The sequence below is a fragment of the Lynx canadensis genome, chromosome A1 (assembly GCF_007474595.2).
Source record: "Lynx canadensis isolate LIC74 chromosome A1, mLynCan4.pri.v2, whole genome shotgun sequence".
Classification (NCBI taxonomy): domain Eukaryota; kingdom Metazoa; phylum Chordata; class Mammalia; order Carnivora; family Felidae; genus Lynx; species Lynx canadensis.
Genome location: NC_044303.2, coordinates 145,817,206 through 145,835,666, shown reverse-complemented (window position 1 = coordinate 145,835,666; position 18,461 = coordinate 145,817,206). Strand labels below are relative to the sequence as shown.

At 37.0% G+C, this 18,461-nt stretch overlaps 1 protein-coding gene across 6 annotated transcripts in view; it reads right to left on the bottom strand.

The window, feature by feature from the left end:
* ATG10 (autophagy related 10) overlaps positions 1-18,461 on the bottom strand; it is a 261,017-nt gene that overhangs the window by 185,490 nt on the left and 57,066 nt on the right. For all 6 annotated transcript variants that reach the window (XM_030324039.1, XM_030324059.1, XM_030324014.1 and 3 more), the window contains exon 3: positions 14,003-14,110. In XM_030324039.1, the coding sequence (XP_030179899.1) occupies positions 14,003-14,110 (108 nt within the window). The remainder of the gene's footprint in view (positions 1-14,002; positions 14,111-18,461) is intronic.

Below are 18,461 nucleotides of genomic sequence, written 5' to 3'. Positions count from 1 at the left end.
CATGCAAGTTCTTTATATCTTGCCCTCATGGTATTTCCAACTGTCTGCCTTAAACAAAGAGTCCTTGCTGGCGTTGGCTTGTTGCTAGTCAGTATTTAGCTCTCTCTTTCTGTAGCTAAGAGAGAACAACCATCTGCTTCCCACAGCTTTTCATCCCTATGATAGCTTTCTGCTCTTTCCTCTTCCAACTCAGAAACAGAAAGCAAGAGATAAAACAAAGCGTCTTAGGTCCACAACAAGATGCAGAACACCCAGGAGAGGTCCCTCCCAATCAGGAAAATGCTTCCTTAGCAACCAAGTTACTAAGGCTAATTAACCTCCTTTCTCTATCAATATTCAATTTACATTAAAGCCCTTTTTGGGTAAGCCCTTCAGTTTTACAATGAGCTTTCTGGCTGAGAAAAAGGTGTTTCTGTCTTAAAGGAGCCGGGCCTTTTCTTCTGGATGCCTGTAAGGGTGATTTGAACTTAACACAAGCATTAGGGTATTTCTTAATGTGATGGAAGCGTCTGAAAACAGAAATGTCAGAGAAATTAAGTACAATCAACCAACATATGCCTAACGTGAGACTGAGACATTTCAGAGCAAATAGAGACTGGACACCGTGGAAAATAAGACATAAAGATGCTTTGTAGCTGCCATTGCTTCATACTTGCCTTGGCTGATTTATATCCCTTTCCATGACCAACAAAGCCCAGGTTACCACTAAATAATCACAATATCAGTACAACTTCAGAGAAAAAAATGCATGGAAGAGAGGAGCACAGACAGTATAGAGACCAAGAAATTTCATTTCAGGTGAGAAAGTTAAAAATTGGAACTAGCGAGGAAACAGCACTTCAAAGTCATGAACTATTTCAGAAGTAGTAAAAACTATAACACATTTAAACAAAAGGAGGTGGTTTTAGAACCATGTACAATTGTACAATGAAAATTCTCCCCTCTCCAAGATTTCATGCAGTGAGATGAAGGTCAAATTTTTTTTTACCCTCACAATTACAGTAATATACTGTATTCCGGTTAAGGTAAAGAAAATTTCACAAATATTATACAAGAGGTAATTAGTTGTCTTCTGATATTCATTTTCCAGGTCTTGATGAAGTAAAATCCTTTGTTGACAAATTTTAAAGTTTCTTTAAATTCTACATATGATGTAATATGGAACAACTTGTATACAGCAATTTATAATGGGCTCTGTTATAAATCATCCTTTGGCAGCTTTGGTAGCAGCTCTCCAGTATCAACACACGATACCACTGTATTTCAAAATAATCCTTGCTGCTAACAGTCACAACACAACACAGAAATTCAGCACCAGTTTTGTTTCCCAGTGTTGTCAATTAACCTTGTAGAAGTCTATCCACTTGCACACATTTACTCTGAAACAGTAAAGCTGCCTTAAGTTGCATTAATAAAAATTAACATTTGTTAATCCTTGCACCCATTATCCTATTTGATCCTCATAAACCACCCCTTAAGGCAGGGACTGTTACAGTACCCTTCGACTGTTGATATGTTTGATGTTGAGAAAGAGCGGAGAAAGGAATATAAACTTTATGAAGCACTGTGTTTTATTTTCACAGCGCTGGCCAGTTGTTTCTTCCATGATATCATTTAATGCACACATCAACCCCACTTATGCTCAGCCCCCAATTCCCCACCTCCTGACTCCCTTAAGTATTTGGGGCCCAGGTTTACAGATGAGGGATTTGAGGCTCAAAAAGGTTCAGTAACATGTTCAAAGTACACAGCTAAAATGAGGGAAGGTTGGGATTTAAAACCAAATTTGCCCAACTCCAAAGCCCTTGCTCTTTCAACCATGCCATGCCACCTGCTCCCCAAAGCCCACGGCGGCCCCATTACACTACTCTCAGAATCCTTTCAACTAACATTAGCAATCACCAAAAGTCTAGGCAGTATTTTCCAAATAAGAGTCATAAGCCATTAGCAGGTTCTGAAATCAAGTGGTGGGCCTCGACGAGCATTTTTTAAAAAATTAAATACAGCAGAATAACTAGTAAAACAGGCTATATTTTTTTAAAAAATTGTTTCATAAGCCTTGGTTTCAGGTATGTGCATATGCAATATACTGGGTCCTACTATAAAATGCATTTCTTATTGTGGGTTTATATCAAAAAGTATGAAAGCCACTCGTCTCAAAGGATGCACTCACATAGACACAGGACAGGGAAAGACTTACCAAGGGACTGGAAACTATTCAATTCTCAGTTCTGTTCACTTAAATAACATCAGGAAACACAAGACAGGAAGCCCCTTCTCAGACAAGGCAGAAAAAGGATTACCTAGAATCAGCATAGGAGAAGGATGCTGATTGTATAATTACACACCTCCTTCACAGCAGCTCCAGTCCATCAAGTAGACAGTATGGTTTATTTTTTATAGCACTAATTATGCAATTATCCATAACATTAAATCAGTTCCACCTGATTCAGTCTAGCACAGGTTTCCTGAAACATTCATTTGTTTATTATTTTTAAAAAGAGCACTAAACTACCAATCATACATACAAGTATGGAAGCTGTATAAACTTTTTTCAAAAAAGATCTTCTGTCGAATATGATATTTTTGGTCTTTTTGGAAAAATCGAAATTTCATGTTAATATACTTTGGAGCTTCTATAAACAACATATTTCAGACAAGTATATTCTCACTTTTTTTTACCTTTTTATTTCACAAAATACCTATCATAGAGCAATAATGCCACACTGGATATTTTCACAAGAAAAGCCTTTCTATAGAATAAAACTTTCTATTGGTAGTTCTTTATAATATTTTTTCTGGTAGACCCCTCATTCAAAATGATTCTCTGAGAAAATGCTACAGGGTAAGTTTAAGCTATGAATCCTATGCTCAAGGATCTGAGCAGTTGAGTAGGGGGATAACACTAGAGACTACAGCTTCCACTAAGTTGCTTCCTATCACCTCTAAGCTAAGATATAAATAACCCCCAGCTACCAACCAATATCGGCAACAGCTGTAGAACATCCAGAAAGACTCACCAGATACCCTCATACAAACAATAGACTAAAACAGGGAACACAGACAAGGACCAGAGCTAGGAGAAAGCACATTCAACGTTTATTTATTTTTGGGACAGAGAGAGACAGAGCATGAACGGGGGAGGGGCAGAGAGAGAGGGAGACACAGAATCGGAAACAGGCTCCAGGCTCTGAGCCATCAGCCCAGAGCCCGACGCGGGGCTCGAACTCACGGACCGCGAGATCGTGACCTGGCTGAAGTCGGACGTTTAACCGACTGCGCCACCCAGGCGCCCCAGGAGAAAGCACATTCAAATTATAGAACTCGTCTGATTCTCCTACCCTCATATTCACACTGCCTTTTGACTCCTCCTAACTCTTTAAACTTGTCTGACACACTCAAATACTATTCATTCGTGAAATGCAAAGAAGATCCAGCACACTCCAGAATGGCTGAGGCAATCACTCATGTCCTCCTTATTCCCCACCTAACCTTACTGCAGTTTCATCTCTGCCTAACTTCAAACCTGTGACACTATCATTCCCTCTAATTTGGGGGGAAATGTTTGTACTACTCTTCTTGGTGTTTGAATCTCAGCTTTCATTAATAGATTCTGACTTGGTCTGTCTCTGTTTCTCAGACCTCCTCATTAACTTGCATGGAGATCCCAGATTCAGGAACCTAACAACGTACCAACAATCTGGTCAAGGCCCTAACACAGACAGCCTATTGCTCCTCAGAAGAGGAGATTTAGTCAAACCATATTAAAAACTCTAACTACTTCTCAAATCAGTCTAAAGTCTCAACACTCACATGTGCAGCCCCAAATTACTTTTAATGCAGAGCCACTCTTGCTTACCAACATTCCCTTCTACACTCACCACCATGTAGACCTCCAACAGCCATTCCCCAGAACCTGAGACGTAATAAGTGGTTAAGAAAGAAAGAAAGAAAGAAAGAAAGAAAGAAAGAAAGAAAGACAGACAAAACAATCAAAAACAAAAACAAAAAAATCCCCAAGATACTAGACTTCCTGCCAGGTCAATTCCAACACCTTGTGTCACCAAATGAGTATGATTTGGAAAAACATTTTGGAAGTTAGTATCACACTTCAAGAATGTCCAGCATGTGCTACAGCCTCTTCCCTAAATATTGAAAGTCAGTGTAGAAACAAAGATTGGTCAATGGGTTCATAAGGCAGCCAAAGGGACAGAGGAACAGATGGAATCCCAGCCCTCAAGTTTCTTGTTGCCAGATTCCACCCATGTGTTTTTAAGTCAGTCTGATTTGTCAAAATGCCAGCTGTCAAACTGAAAAGCTATGGGCACTTCAGCTTTATTCGAGGTAGTTGCCCAAGATCCTCTGATTAGTTCTGTAGTCATGACTCTTGACTTGGCTTCTCATTTTCACCTCCACCCTGCCCTCTGGATTCATCTTTGTTTGTATGAGTTGACCTTCAGCACTCCCCAAGGATTCTGACTTCGGGAAGATATTAGCCACAGAATAATAGTGATAATAAACTGTTAGAAAGAGAGAATAAAAAGAATACTTTGTCACCAGTGTCACAAAGTCAAAAAGGAGAGAGAATTTATGAAGACAGGTCTTAGTCAATAGCGTCAAACGTTGCAGTGTGGTCAAGGGGGAAAAGAACACTAGATGTGGTGATTACAAGGTAACTAGTAACTTAGAAGAAATCAATTTCCATAGCTTGATTTTGATAGAAGTCAATAGAAAAAGACTTGAAGTTGAAATGAGTGACAAGAGTGAAGGTATTACAGATTGCTTATTCAAGAAATCAGGTAGTGAAGGAAAGAGGTGAGACAGGATTATAGAACAGAGAAGTGGAAACATAAGTGTGGCATAAAAATGTGGGACCATGGAACTTAGGTGTTGTGGGCATTACTGAGACGGCAAGGTCAAGACTAAGTAAGAAAGCAAGAGAAATAAAAAAGGGACTGATATCATGGAGGGTCTTGAGACAAAAACACTGTACAGAGCACATTCAGAGGGAGAAAAGTATAAATATAGTTAAAAATAAGTCTATAAACAGGAGAATTACATAGTTTGAGATCATCATTATATTTTTTCTCTTTTGTTTCACATCTAACAAACCCAAAGTGATGCTGAGGGTGAACTGCTTATTTCAAAAATAGTTACTGGAAAGAAAGCATTAATAATAGAACTTCAAGATTAGTCAATGGTCATTTTAACTCTCTCATCCAAGAGTCTTACAACTTTCAGATTACAACTTCTCTTCCTTCAAAATATGCTGGGGATGAGCAACAAGAGAAGAGAGACCACATTTAATTACCCAGGCTGCTGTACCCTCTGACCCACCAGCCAAAGAAGGCATTCTTTTAGGCATCCATCTAGACATTCTTTATGTAGCACTGCCAGCTTGATAGCCTTCCTACTCTTTCCAATCCATTCTAAACTATAGCTGAGACAAACCTGTACTCTGCAACTAAGACTCCTTTGAGGTCAGCTAGAACTAGATGTAACTTCTCAAAGCTTATCACAAATACAAAAGACTAACAGTGCGCTAAGAGCAAAGAATACCTCTAAAATAGCAAATTTGCAAGCACCATATGGAAAAACATTATTGAAGTTCCCATGTCCCATTTATGCAATCAGAAGCAATATTGTTAAAAACACTTTGATGCCTTATTCTCAGTTTTTCCTCTTAGCTTTTCACTTTGAAAAACTGTAACAAAGTCCAATACTTCATTTTTTCCACAGTCTACTACCTTAGGCACATAAATCAAGAAATAAACTTCAATAAATATTCCCCAAAACTTTGTAAGTTAATAATGATAAAATATTTATTCTAACAGTGCGGCCTTTTAGTTAAGTTAGCAGTATATTAGATGGGAAATTCTAGAGAGTTCAATCTACAAAAATTAAAATACAGGCTATATTAGTTTCCAGCATTTATATGCCAGACACTGGGCTAGATTGTAAGGACACAGTGATGATCAGAGTAATCTAACCAGATCAGTGCTCAGTCTTCAGCAGTAGGGTTTGGAACCACTAGCCCAATTTGAAAATGTTTTGCTCTCTCCCTGCAAAAAAAAAAAAAAAAAAAAAAAAAAAAAAAAATCTATCTGTGTTTTTAATAAAGCTCTTTAATAGTGGGCATTTCAGGTACTAGTGGGAGAAATATGGGGAGCTATAGAGTCCTACTATGTAAGTAGCCATCTATATGCATAACTGTCCCTAGTTCTGAGCAATGGTTCCACAGTAAAATAATATTCTGTACAACAGTTAATCTTTATCTGACAGTTAAAAAAAAATCCCAACAAGTAACTAATTTCACTCAAGCTACCAAGAAAACAACCCTCTAAACATTTAGAAGATTACAGTTCACCATGAGATCACACATTTCCATTGTAACATTCAATTTCTTTAGAGTATATGACAACATTGTTTTTGAGCCCTGCATAGAAAATTATGCTAATAGATATTTCTTTTACTCCAGAAAATAATCTTTTAATTAACTTTTTCAATTTAACTAAGGGAAAAAAAAAGGATTTTAAATATAATTAATAATTCTGAAAACTCAAATATTTTAGATTCTATTTAATCTTTTGTAAGATCAAATCTCATTGTAATATATTCCAAGCAATGTATCCTATCCCCAACCATACACTGAGTTTCCACTGGCTTAAAAAAAAAAAAAATTCTGGGGTCCCTGAGTGGCTCAGTCAATTGAGCATCCAACATTTTTTTTTTAATTTTTAATGTTTATTTATTTTTGAGAAAGAGAGAGAGAGACAGAGTCTGAATGTGGAAGGGGCAGAGAGAGAGGGAGACACAGAATTCAAAGCAGGCTCCAGGCTCCGAGCCATCAGCAGAGACTGATGCAGCAGGGCTCAAACACACAAATTGTGAGATCATGACCTGAGCCAAAGTCCAGGTGTCCTGAGTGTCTGACTCTTGATTTCAGCTCAGGTCATGATCTCAAGGTCATGGGATCAAGCCCCGCAAGAGGCTCCAGGCTAGGCATGGAGCCTGCTGAAGATTCTCTCTCCCTCTCCCTCTCCCCTTCCCCTGCTTGCACTCATGTGCACTCTCTTTCTCTTGTTTAAAAAATGAAATTAAGTAAAAATTTTTAAAAATCAAAGGGGGAGAAAGAAGTGCAAAATAATGGTTTCACTTTCATTTATTTTAGATTTGACTGTAAAATCAAGATATCCTGCTCAGAAATTCTCCATGAGAAAGTACCCAAATAAAGTTTGAAACCCTCAATCAATCCATTAAGTATATTTCTTAAAGTATTTCGTGGAAAGCATCTCAAACTCATTATAAGAAACAGTAGGAACATACAATTAGAACAACTAAAGTAATACATTAAGTGTCCTTCCTCAGAAACAATTGGTTCCTGTTAGACCTTTATAACTGGACATAAACATTCCACATTGAAAGCTTGTCAGATTTTGATACAGAAATACCAGTTCAGGGGTGCCTGGGTGGCTCAGTCAGTTAAGTGTCTGACTTTGGCTTAGGTCACGATCTCATGGTTTGTGAGACTGAGCCCCACATGGGGCTTGCTGCTGTCAGCTGAGAGCTTGGGGCCTGCTTCGGATTCCCTCTCTCTCTCTCTCTCTCTCTCTCTCTCTCTGCCCAACCCACAACCCCCACCCCTGCTCGCACTCTATCTCTCTCTCTTAAAAACAAACATTAAAAAATTAAAAAAATATATATCAGCCGAGTATTCTCTCAAGTACACATCTATGGCTAGAAATAACCTTACTTTTGATTTTTAAAAAGCCTCAATATTAGAGCTATACATAAAGGAAACTTTCCAATATAACTTGCTGCTGAGATAAAATACAATGGCCATGCCAGGTGCCTTTACAAAAGCTTTTCTACTAACTTGATAAATAGAAAAAAAATTAGTTATCTACCTGAATTGACTCATCTTGATTTCTCTCAAAAAATAGATTCTCTCTTTGCCAAGGAAAAAAAGAGTACAGAGAATTTCCAGCGTAGAACTAACCTTAGGAAGCCATTTAAGGGAGCGGCTGGGTGGATCAGTTGGATGACCATCTAACTTCGGCACAGGTCATCATCTCATGGTTCATGGGTTCAAGCCCCACATGGGGCTCACTGCTGTCAGTGCAGAGCCTGCTTCAGATCCTCTGTCTCCCTGTCTCTCTCCCCCTCCCTCAGTCTCTCTCTCTTTCTCTCTCTCTCTCTCAAAAATAAATCATTTTTTTAAAAAGACATTAAGGCTATAGGTTCTCAATTAACCTAACACACTCTGAATTTTGCAAAGTAATATTCATTCAGGTACGTAGGGCCTAGAGAAGAAGGAAGATTCAGGAAAGTGAAACATTTCCCTGTACGACTCCCTGGCTTCACAAGAGAACACTAAGTTGCTTTAACACCCCTAAGATTTCATTAGATCAAGCAGTTCTAGTGCCATATCTTTATATGTACTTTCTGGCGAGTATTAAGAATAACTTAACAAACATAATTTTATAATAAATAATATAAAATATAAAATATTTTATAATATAATATATTTTATAATATAATATATTTTATAATATAAAATATTTTATAATATAATATATTTTATAATATAAAATTTATAATTTTATAATAAATACTATATTTAGTGTAATAATCTACAGTTTAATTACAGCTGCAAATCCTAATCGGACCTGGTTGGTTTTGAGCATATTCTATACTCCCCACTTTCAAATACCACATCACTCTATGGCATATTTACACTCTAAATAAAATAAAAATTTGCTTTGTCTTTTAATTTTATCAAAATACCTCAAGAAAAACACAAGAGTGAAATTGGATCTGCTGTATTAATAGTTATTTTCTTTAACAACCCATTTATCTATCAGTGTTAAATTCATCATATCAATAAATAAAAACTGACTGACTACTACACATGTGTCCATTTGTATCAATGCACATTAAATATAAAAGGCTTTCTGGTATTCTAACATTGCTTGAATAATTACATCTTCAAATACTAAGGGTAATCATGCTTATTACTCATTAGTTACATTTACCAACAGGTCTATACTTTAGTCTAAAAATAGCAGTTGCTTTACAAAGAAATTGTTAATACTGAGAGCCGTTGCTTGTCACTTGTTCCATTATTAAACACACATACACACAACATTATGACATAGGAGTCTATTTTGGACATACAAAATAGAACTCATCCTAGAAGCCACTTAATAAAATCCTTAGGGCAAATGAGTATATTTGAAGACCTGGTTACCTCAGAAGATCATCATTCTCTTGAATATGTTCTTTTGGCAATTGAGATCATCTCCAGTTACTGATTCTCGGCTTTATGCTTCAGGGAATTTATGATAGGTTGTTTTTGTTGAGGGCTTTCTATAATATTCTACCTGCCCTGGACTAAGGAAAGTTCCAGTTAGTGAACTACAAGGCCCTAGGACAAAAATCCTTTCTCCAGTAGCATGCTATTGCTATCTTTATGACTCTATCATTTTCATAGTTTTAAAAAATGTAATCTGAAAGTACAACCTGAGGCTCTAAAGTAATGAAGATAGTAAATGAATAAATAAAATATGCTCCACACCTATCTCTGACACCATTTCAAGAGGAAAAATTCATTTATATCAAAGATTTTAAGTTGAGGCAATAGATTTCTTTTGGTGACTGCTAAGGAAAATACCTTGCTTAAAAATTTCCAAAGTCTTTGTTGTTATTTCACAAACTCAGAAATGTCACAAGCAAATCATATTAACTACTCTCAACAACAAATGTCCTTTTTTTAAAAAAAAGAGAGAGAGAGCACAAGGGATGTGCAGAGGAAGGAGAGAAATCTTAAGCAGGCTCCACACTCAGAGTGCAGCCAAAGCAGGGCTCAATCCCACAACCTTGAGATCATGACCTGAGCTGAAATCAAGAGTTGGACGCTCAACCAAATGAGCCACGCAGGCACCCACAACAATAACTGTCTTATCTAATATGACTAACCTATAAGAATTCCTACTCCTCAAAGCAAACTCTAAACAGCACGCCATTATATTTCAGAGAATTGTGTATACCCTCTCATTCTCTTAACTACCATTTTGAATTACATTTTAAAAATTTCAAAAAGGATATAGATTGTGATTTTCTCAAATTACTTCACTTATACATTCCATTATATTTCACTTTGATTTTTAAAATCCTATGATTGTATACATACCATTGGAGATAATTTTGTAGTCATAAAAATCATGAATCCAGCTATCTTTCTACAATCAAGAATGCTGGTTCTGGTTAGGACAAGGAAGTGAGTAGATTTCCCACATCATACATGGCCAAAAAAAAGCAAAACAAAACAAAACTGAAGCAACTATTAGCAAAGTCATTCCTTTAAAAACTTTTAAATCAGAAATGTACAGATTTGGAACTTTTGGGCTTTAAAATCTAAAGAGAACTTAGCAGTCCCCTAGCTTAGTCTTCTATACAATAAAGGACTTCTTTCTATAATAGAGGCTAGGTTACATGCTGGTGGCCTGAGGACCATGTGCAGCCCATAGGTATAGTCTGTGTGACCTGCACAATTTTGTTCTGTTTTGTTTTCTTTTGTTTTAATTAAGCCAACACACAAAAATCCAGATCTTTGCCTTGTCTTGAAAATCCACCTGGAGCTGTATGTCTGCTGCCCCTATTGGACGAGTCATGCCATGTCCACTTCTCCACAGTCCTGCCACTTTTGATACACCCACTTCACTCATTCATCATCTGCCTGGTGCTTTAAGCATCTCAACATTTCAGTCAATGACCACTCACTATTCCAGACAGAGGGTTATCCACTCTGTTGCTGAATATCTCCACAAAAGGAGAGGGAGTATACAACTCTGCAAGTTGACTGATTTCACTGTAGGCAACACTAAACATTAGAGAGAATTATCTAGAATATTTTACAAACACAAACTAGTTCTATCCTCAGAAGCAGAGTAAATTTACTCTTTCTTCCACAGAAGAGGCTTCTAGGTATCTGAAGACAACTAACTTGCCTAGGCCTTCATTTGCAGTTTAATGTCTCCAAAGCCCCAGATACTCCTCATAGTAATCTTTGCAAGCTCACCTGTGGCCCCTGAGATGCTTCTCTGCATGGATGAATTCTATTTATGATTTATTTGTTTTAACTCTTACTTGTGTATTCATTTATTATACATTTTAGTTATCAGTGTTCTTCACATGTAATAATGTAATAGTTCCTTGATCTAGATGAGTGGTTCTCAAGCTTTTTGGTCTCAGGATCCCTTTTCATGTTTAAAATTAATTGGAGATCCCAATGAGCTTTAAAGAAAGTTGTATCTATTGGCATTCACTGTATTAGCAACTAACACTAACATTATTAAAAAATATTATATGTATTAGTTCATTTCAAATACATGTTAACATAATGGCATATTTCTATGAAAAATAAACACATTTTCCAAAATAATATCATCTCCCTGCTTTCATCTAAATACAGAACTTATATAAATATTTCGCTGTAGATCCCATTTTGTTGGTTTCAGGTTACTCTTTGGCAGTGGACACTGCTGAGGCCCCACCCACCTCCCCTTAAGGCCAGTGTACCCATCCCCACTTAGCTGTTTTGATTGTTGGCTGATAACACAAAGCAGAATACCTAGTAACACCGGAGACACCCTGCTTGGGAAGCTATGTCTACCTCTACTTCATCCAATGAATGACCGACAAGGCAATAATTGTCACAGAGTACAAAAAGACCCATCCCAATGACACAAAGCATAAGTAAATCTAGGCGTAGTTTGTGCTCCAGAGCTTCCCATGGGGTCAGACCCAAGCTAGTTTCTAGCTGAGAGCACATTCTTCCTTAGCTTTTATCCCTTGTCCTATCCTGCTTCTGTCACTCACTCCCTTGTAAAAGTTATCCCTAACCAATCAGTGAATAAGCACCTCCATCTCAAGCTCTGCTTCTGGTGAACCCAACCTAAGATATCTCTCATCTCACCAAGATTACTGCAATATCGATGCTGTCATACATCAGTTCAACTAACCATCTCAGCTGCGCAGCATCTCAAATATGCTAGGCATTCTATTATAGAGCAGTGCAGTGGTTCTCAAAATGTGATTGCTGGCCCAGCAGCAGTAGCAGCATTCGGGAACTTTTTAGAACTGCAAACTCTCAGGCCCATTCCAGGCCTACTGAATCACAACTGCCATCACAGAGATGTGCCATAATTAACCAATCCATTATTGTTCTGTATTTCCGCAGTTTCCATTTTTTGCTAGTATAAATAATGGTGAAATGAATGTACTTGCAGTTAAATCTCTGTGTACATTTCCAATAATTCTATGAATATTTGTCTTCAATTTACTTTGAGGTAGAAGTATTAAATTAAAAAATAAAACGTACTGATAGATGAATAGAGGGACAGACATGTAATAAAGCAAGCACAGCAAATGTCAATGAAAGACTCTAGGTGAGGAGTATATGGATGTTGACTGCTAAATTCTTGCAACCTTTTCATGTTTGAAATTTGTTAGAAAATGTTGAAAAGATTTCTATTTTATGAGGTTAATTCCTAGAATTGGAATAGATTTTTCGTAGTATGTGCCCGTCTTTAAACTCTGTCAAGTTAAAACATCAACCAGAAAGTGTCAGTTCCCTCACACTGTCAACACTGCTTTTTAGTTCTTTTCAAATCTCTGCCAACTTGTTAGGCATAAACTGGTAATTCATCTTTTAAATCACCATTTCTGTGTGCATTTTTTAAGTTAATATATAATGAATTGAAAAGCTTCCTAATGCGATGTTGGTTATTTGAACTACGAAGCAGTAATCAGGATTTGAGCGCCTACCCAGGGGCACTTAGCTTATTACCAAGCACAATACCCTCAAGAATAACTTGCAAACTGAATTATATTGGCAAGAGTTACTTCTAGGCCAGTGTCATACACAGGCAGTGGGGAAAGAGAGGTGGGAGTCTAATGCTGGATTGCCAAATGGGTCTGACTTAACAGGTCCTAGGAATGGTTCTTTCTTCCTTCACAAGAAAATCGTAATCTCGCATTTTACCAGAATGCTCAGAATTCCAAGCATTAGTATTTTCTTCCTTTGTGTTGAGGCAATTAGATCCCCATCAATTCTATTTTAGAATTCAAGTACTTTACTTCAGAATGGGCTCTACAAAATTATGGTGTATCCAAAGGATGAAATGCAATGAAGCCATTTAAAGAACTATGGAACTCTACATTTACTGACATGTAAAGAAGTCTATGATATATTACTTGTGCATTGAAAAAAAAAGAAAAGTATGTACATGTCTGTATGACAGAAAATTTGTGGAAAGATATTTATTATAATAGTGGCCACATCCAGTTAAAGGACATATGGCAGTTTTTGTACTCTTTACATATTTCTTGTTTACTTTTGCCATAGATATATAAAAATTTATTTATTAACAATAACAATATAAGAAGGCTATTTGCATTTTGATAAAAATAAAATTGAAAGTATCCCAGAAAACCACTAAGCCATCAGCACCTTATTAAAATTTAATTTAGGAAGATTTTTAAGTCAAGGTTAAAGTCCCCTAAGGAATGAGACCCAGATCCAGCATAGTTTAAAAGGCATAGAGTTTTAAAGGGAAAAGAGTTAAAGGCAGACTAGGCAAAGAAGTCTCCAGCTATGTATTAATCAGCTACGGGACATGTCTGTGTTGTCCTGGGAGGATTTCACTGGAGAAAAATCAATAGGCAATGGAAGTCATCTGTGGTCTTCAGATCCAAGAGAAACCAAAAGGGTGAAGGCTCAGAGTCTGTAAGGACTCAGTAGATCTTTACACTACCACAATTCCTGCTTTCAATATTATAGAAGAAAATACTTCCTGACCAATGATATTCAATTTTTGCCTTACAGCAGGCCCAGGATCCAATGCCAGTTAATGTTTCAAATATATGTTTAAGATTTAAATTGTTTCCTTTATACTTCAAAAAGACTGAAAAGGAGAATAAGACATATTAAACCACTTACCTCAATGGGAAGACATGTCTGTACACAGGCAGATGTTCCCGAATGTGACATCAGAGTCTCGGGTTTAATTTGAAAGTGTGTTTTGCACATGTAGCCTTCAGAAGAGTCCTGTGTTGCATCACCAAAGAATACATAAGAAAATGCCAATTATTTTAAGAATTCATCATTTTAAGCACTATAGTTTTCCATAAGTTTCAAACTGAGCAATAAAAAACTAAATACATTCAAAGAAATGAGATAATATGGATAAAGAAATTCATCCAATAAACCCTGGACATAGTAGCTACTCATTGAATAGAAGTTTTAATCCTCTACCATTCTCACTTATTAATGATGTTTCCCCCTTCTCTTAGATCTCCCTGCTCCTTCCTAAGCAGTCCATAGCACATAAGTCATAGAGCAAAACTTCTGGTTGGCAGCTGTTAAAAAGCATTTAAACTTAAAGAAATATTTCATCACATATTAATATTGATTTCATGGCCTATATAAAAAGAGAAATTTAAGGAGAACTTGCAACAGATCTTGAAGTTAGAAGGGACCTTCCATTTTGACTTCTTGTTTAAGACAAGATCTCCATTAAACGTCACAGGGAAATAATTATGCAGCACTTGCCTGAGCACTTCCAGGAACCCACGCTTTACTCCCTTACATGACCACCGCCTCCATTTTCATACTTAGTACATTGTTCATTGAGAAAGTATTATACTGCATTGAAATGTTTATCTTTAACCTTAACTCAATGGTTTCAATTCTGCTCTCCAGAGTCTAAACTCTTTTCTACAAAGCCATTCATTCTTTAAAACCTTGATGACAATACCACCATTTTCAAATGTTCCATGGGGAAGATGGAACTTCCAAGCCCTTTACCAATTTGTACTGCTAGCCTCTTTCTTATATTTGCTCTTAAATACAGTAATGGATAATGTTTATCTAATTGTGGTCAGTTCCATTTTTTTAAGCAAAATTTGGTTGAATTCAATAAGGTCCTGTATATGGGGCGCCTGGGTGGCTCAGTCGGTTGAGCGTCCAACTTCGGCTCAGGTCATGATCTCGCGGTCTGTGAGTTCAAGCCCCGCCTTGGGCTCTGTGCTGACAGCTCAGAGCCTGGAGCCTGCTTCGGATTCTGTGTCTCCCTCTCTCTCTGCCCCTCCCCTGCTCATGCTCTGTCTCTCTCTGTCTCAAAAATAAATAAACATTTAAAAAAATTTAAAAAAAAAAGGTCCTGTATAAAAATGTTAACACCTCATGTACAAACATACCTACATATCAATGAATATTATGAATTCTCCACCAAACTATCATACTAACATTCACATTTTAACAGAAATAGTTATAATTAATGAAGATGAGATTACTGATTCTGACGCAGCAGTTAAAATACAGAATAGCATTCCAACTAAAACAATTCATAATTCACTTAAATACTTTTACTAAGATTCAAAAATCCAGTTTTTATCTATAAAATAAGAAAAGAAAAATTTTATAGTACATTTTAATATTGCTTTTTTTTTTTTTAAATTTTGTGTCATGCCAACAATGTAAGAGCATTGGATTTTAGGTACCTGAGCTAGTTTGAATAATGTCCCTTCTAAATTCATGTCCACCTGGAACCTGTAAATGTGACTTTATTTGGGAAACAGGGTCTATGCAAATGTAATAAAGATAAGAGGAGGTCATACTGGAATAGGGTAGACCTGAATCCAATGCAACTGGCATCCTTACAAGAAGAGGGAAATTTGGTTACAGACACACAGATACACAGTGGAGAAGGCCACAGAAAAACACAGGCACAAACTGAAGTGGTGCATCTACAAACCAAAGAATGCCAACAGTTGCCACCAATCATCAGAAGCAAGAAGAGGCAAGGAAAGATTTTTCTCTAGAACTTTTAGAGGGAGTGTTGCCCTGCCGACATATTGCTTTTCAACTCCCAACCTCCAGAACCATAAGAGAATGTACTTGTTTTAAACCATTCAGTTCATAGTACTTTCTTATGGTAGCCCTAGGAAACTAATACAGGAACTATATTTTCTGAGAAATCTGGCGGCACCTTTGCAATGCCTCCCAGTTGCCTGGGCTGACACTTTACCAGCACTCACAAAAGAATGCTGCTGTTTGGTCCTGATCAGCACCAGTTCTAATTGGCTGGATCCAACTTATTATGATTGGTTGATACCACTGCCACAGGTTGTTAAACATTTTGAATATCATTCTTCCCTGTAAAGTAAGCTATTAGGTATCCAATATAATCACCTTTTATTATTTCATTCAAGTTATACATTTTGTAGAATTAATCATTTTTTTTTAATTCTAGTTCTGCATCATCTAAACACAAAGTACATCCCCGATGTCCTTCTACCACTGAAATCTCTATATTTAGACAACATAAATGACATTTAATATTGGTTTAAATTGAGAAAGATATATGTAGTGAGTGTAGTTGTTGTTGCTGCTTTTTACATCAGGTATTTATTGCCCCATCTTCTGGAAGAGTAGTCAATTATCTTCTATGGAAGCATTCCCTACTTCCCTGTCAGTGTGGACATGGCCTCCCAACTATGAGAATGATCAAAGAACTCTGATCTGGCCAATAAGGACATCAGTCCTGCTGACCTCAGAAACTCAGACAGGCAGTCTACTCAGGGCCAATGAAAACAGTTCAGGACTTCAGTTAGGGGACGGGGAACGGTATTCTCTTTTCAACTGGATTTCAACCAGGAAGACGGGCAGCCTTGGCAGTGTTGGCAGCCATCAAGTAATTAAATGGAGCCTGAGAATGAAGCCAATGCAGAGGAAAGCAAAGCCATGAGATGCAGAAAGACCAGATCCTGATTACACTATTTACACCACCCATACTTAAAGTTAGTTCTACCCTCAAATTTTGCAATTACCCGGCTTCAAAAAGCCCCTCCTTGGCTTCACCCAACTTGGATTGGGCTTTCTGTCACTTGCAACTAAAATAATCTTTCTATAAAATGACCTATATTGTGTATATTATGTTAAAACTAGATGAGTTTTCCTGCTGTTGAGAATGGGCCTCCTATAACCACAGAAAGAGGCTCCTAAATCATGAAATAGTTTGACTTGAATGACTAAACTAGATGGTTTTCTACTATATTGTATGACCACCCTCATTATACTAGATAATCAATAGTTGACTATATAAAAGATTTACCAAATACAGTAAAACCATAATGATACGTGTTTGTGAGACAGAAAGTACTGGCAGTCTGCAATTTAAAAATAATCTAGCTATAGAGGGAACAAAAAAAAACCCTTTAGACATTCAGAGAAGAGTTAGAACTGAACTGTGTGTACTGAATCTGATTCATCAAATGAAGGTAACTATTCTGTTTCATGAGGGCTGATCATACAACCTCTTCTTACGGCAAATTCTAATACAAGGCAAAATACATCTCCTTTGACACCAAGAGGTTAAGTCAAAAATTCCTATACACCTGTGTTATAAAATCTAAATGTATTATCTGATCTCTTATCCAATGAATTAAGATAGAGAGATGTGTCATTTTTAATATTACTTGTAATTTAAGGGATGTTGTTTCTATTGTGGGTACTTTCTGATACTACTTATTGGTGTCTATAAGGAGATACATGGGATTTTTGACACAGCCTATATATACGGTAAATTTCTTTTCAGTATCAATCTCTTAACAGTCAACATTAGCCTTGAAAAATTAAATATAGAAAAAAAAGAGTTTATAGAATATTAGCTTCCTTTCAAACATTTACTTTCACAGAAGTAGGCCTTCTCCTACGCTGTTTTAAGGCAGAAAAATATGTTCTCCTTTTCACTGTTGAAGGTTGCTTTTGTAGAGATAAGCAAACATAAAAGCATGAGGAACTGCCCTCTGAGCTAGTACTACAGTCTGTCTGGCCCAATAAATGATAATTAACTCAAATCTCAACTGACTTTCCTGGTAGACATTCAACTCTAGCTTCCTTGCATTCGTTCTGTAGTTATGATAGCTTACAATTCAATGTCAAGTTTTCTTTAATTTTTTAACATGTGTTAGTTTTATTTTCCCTAAGCAATCCAAAGTTAAGACTAGGCCCAGCCCCTGGGGAAGAAAGGGTCCTAACTACAGAGTCTGCTTGCACATAAAACACTGGTTCCTTGTCTCCACGGAGTCTGAAAACACTCTGGACCAGAACAGGAGAAGGCAGGAACAAAGGAAACCTTGCAGTTTATCCAACTCAACCCTATCGTGTTAGAGATTAGAGGGTGAAGGACTTAAGTACTTTTAAGAGATCTGTCTTACAACTAATTGGGGGAGCCACTGGAACTGGAAAACAGGCCATATGACCCCAGTGCTCTCCATACCACACTAAGCAATTCTGCCAGAGATCAGCATCATGGTAGAAACATGCTTACTGACTGTTGTGGAGTGGTGAAAGCCCAAACTTTGCACACTGAGTAACAAGCTGAAGCATTCAAGGG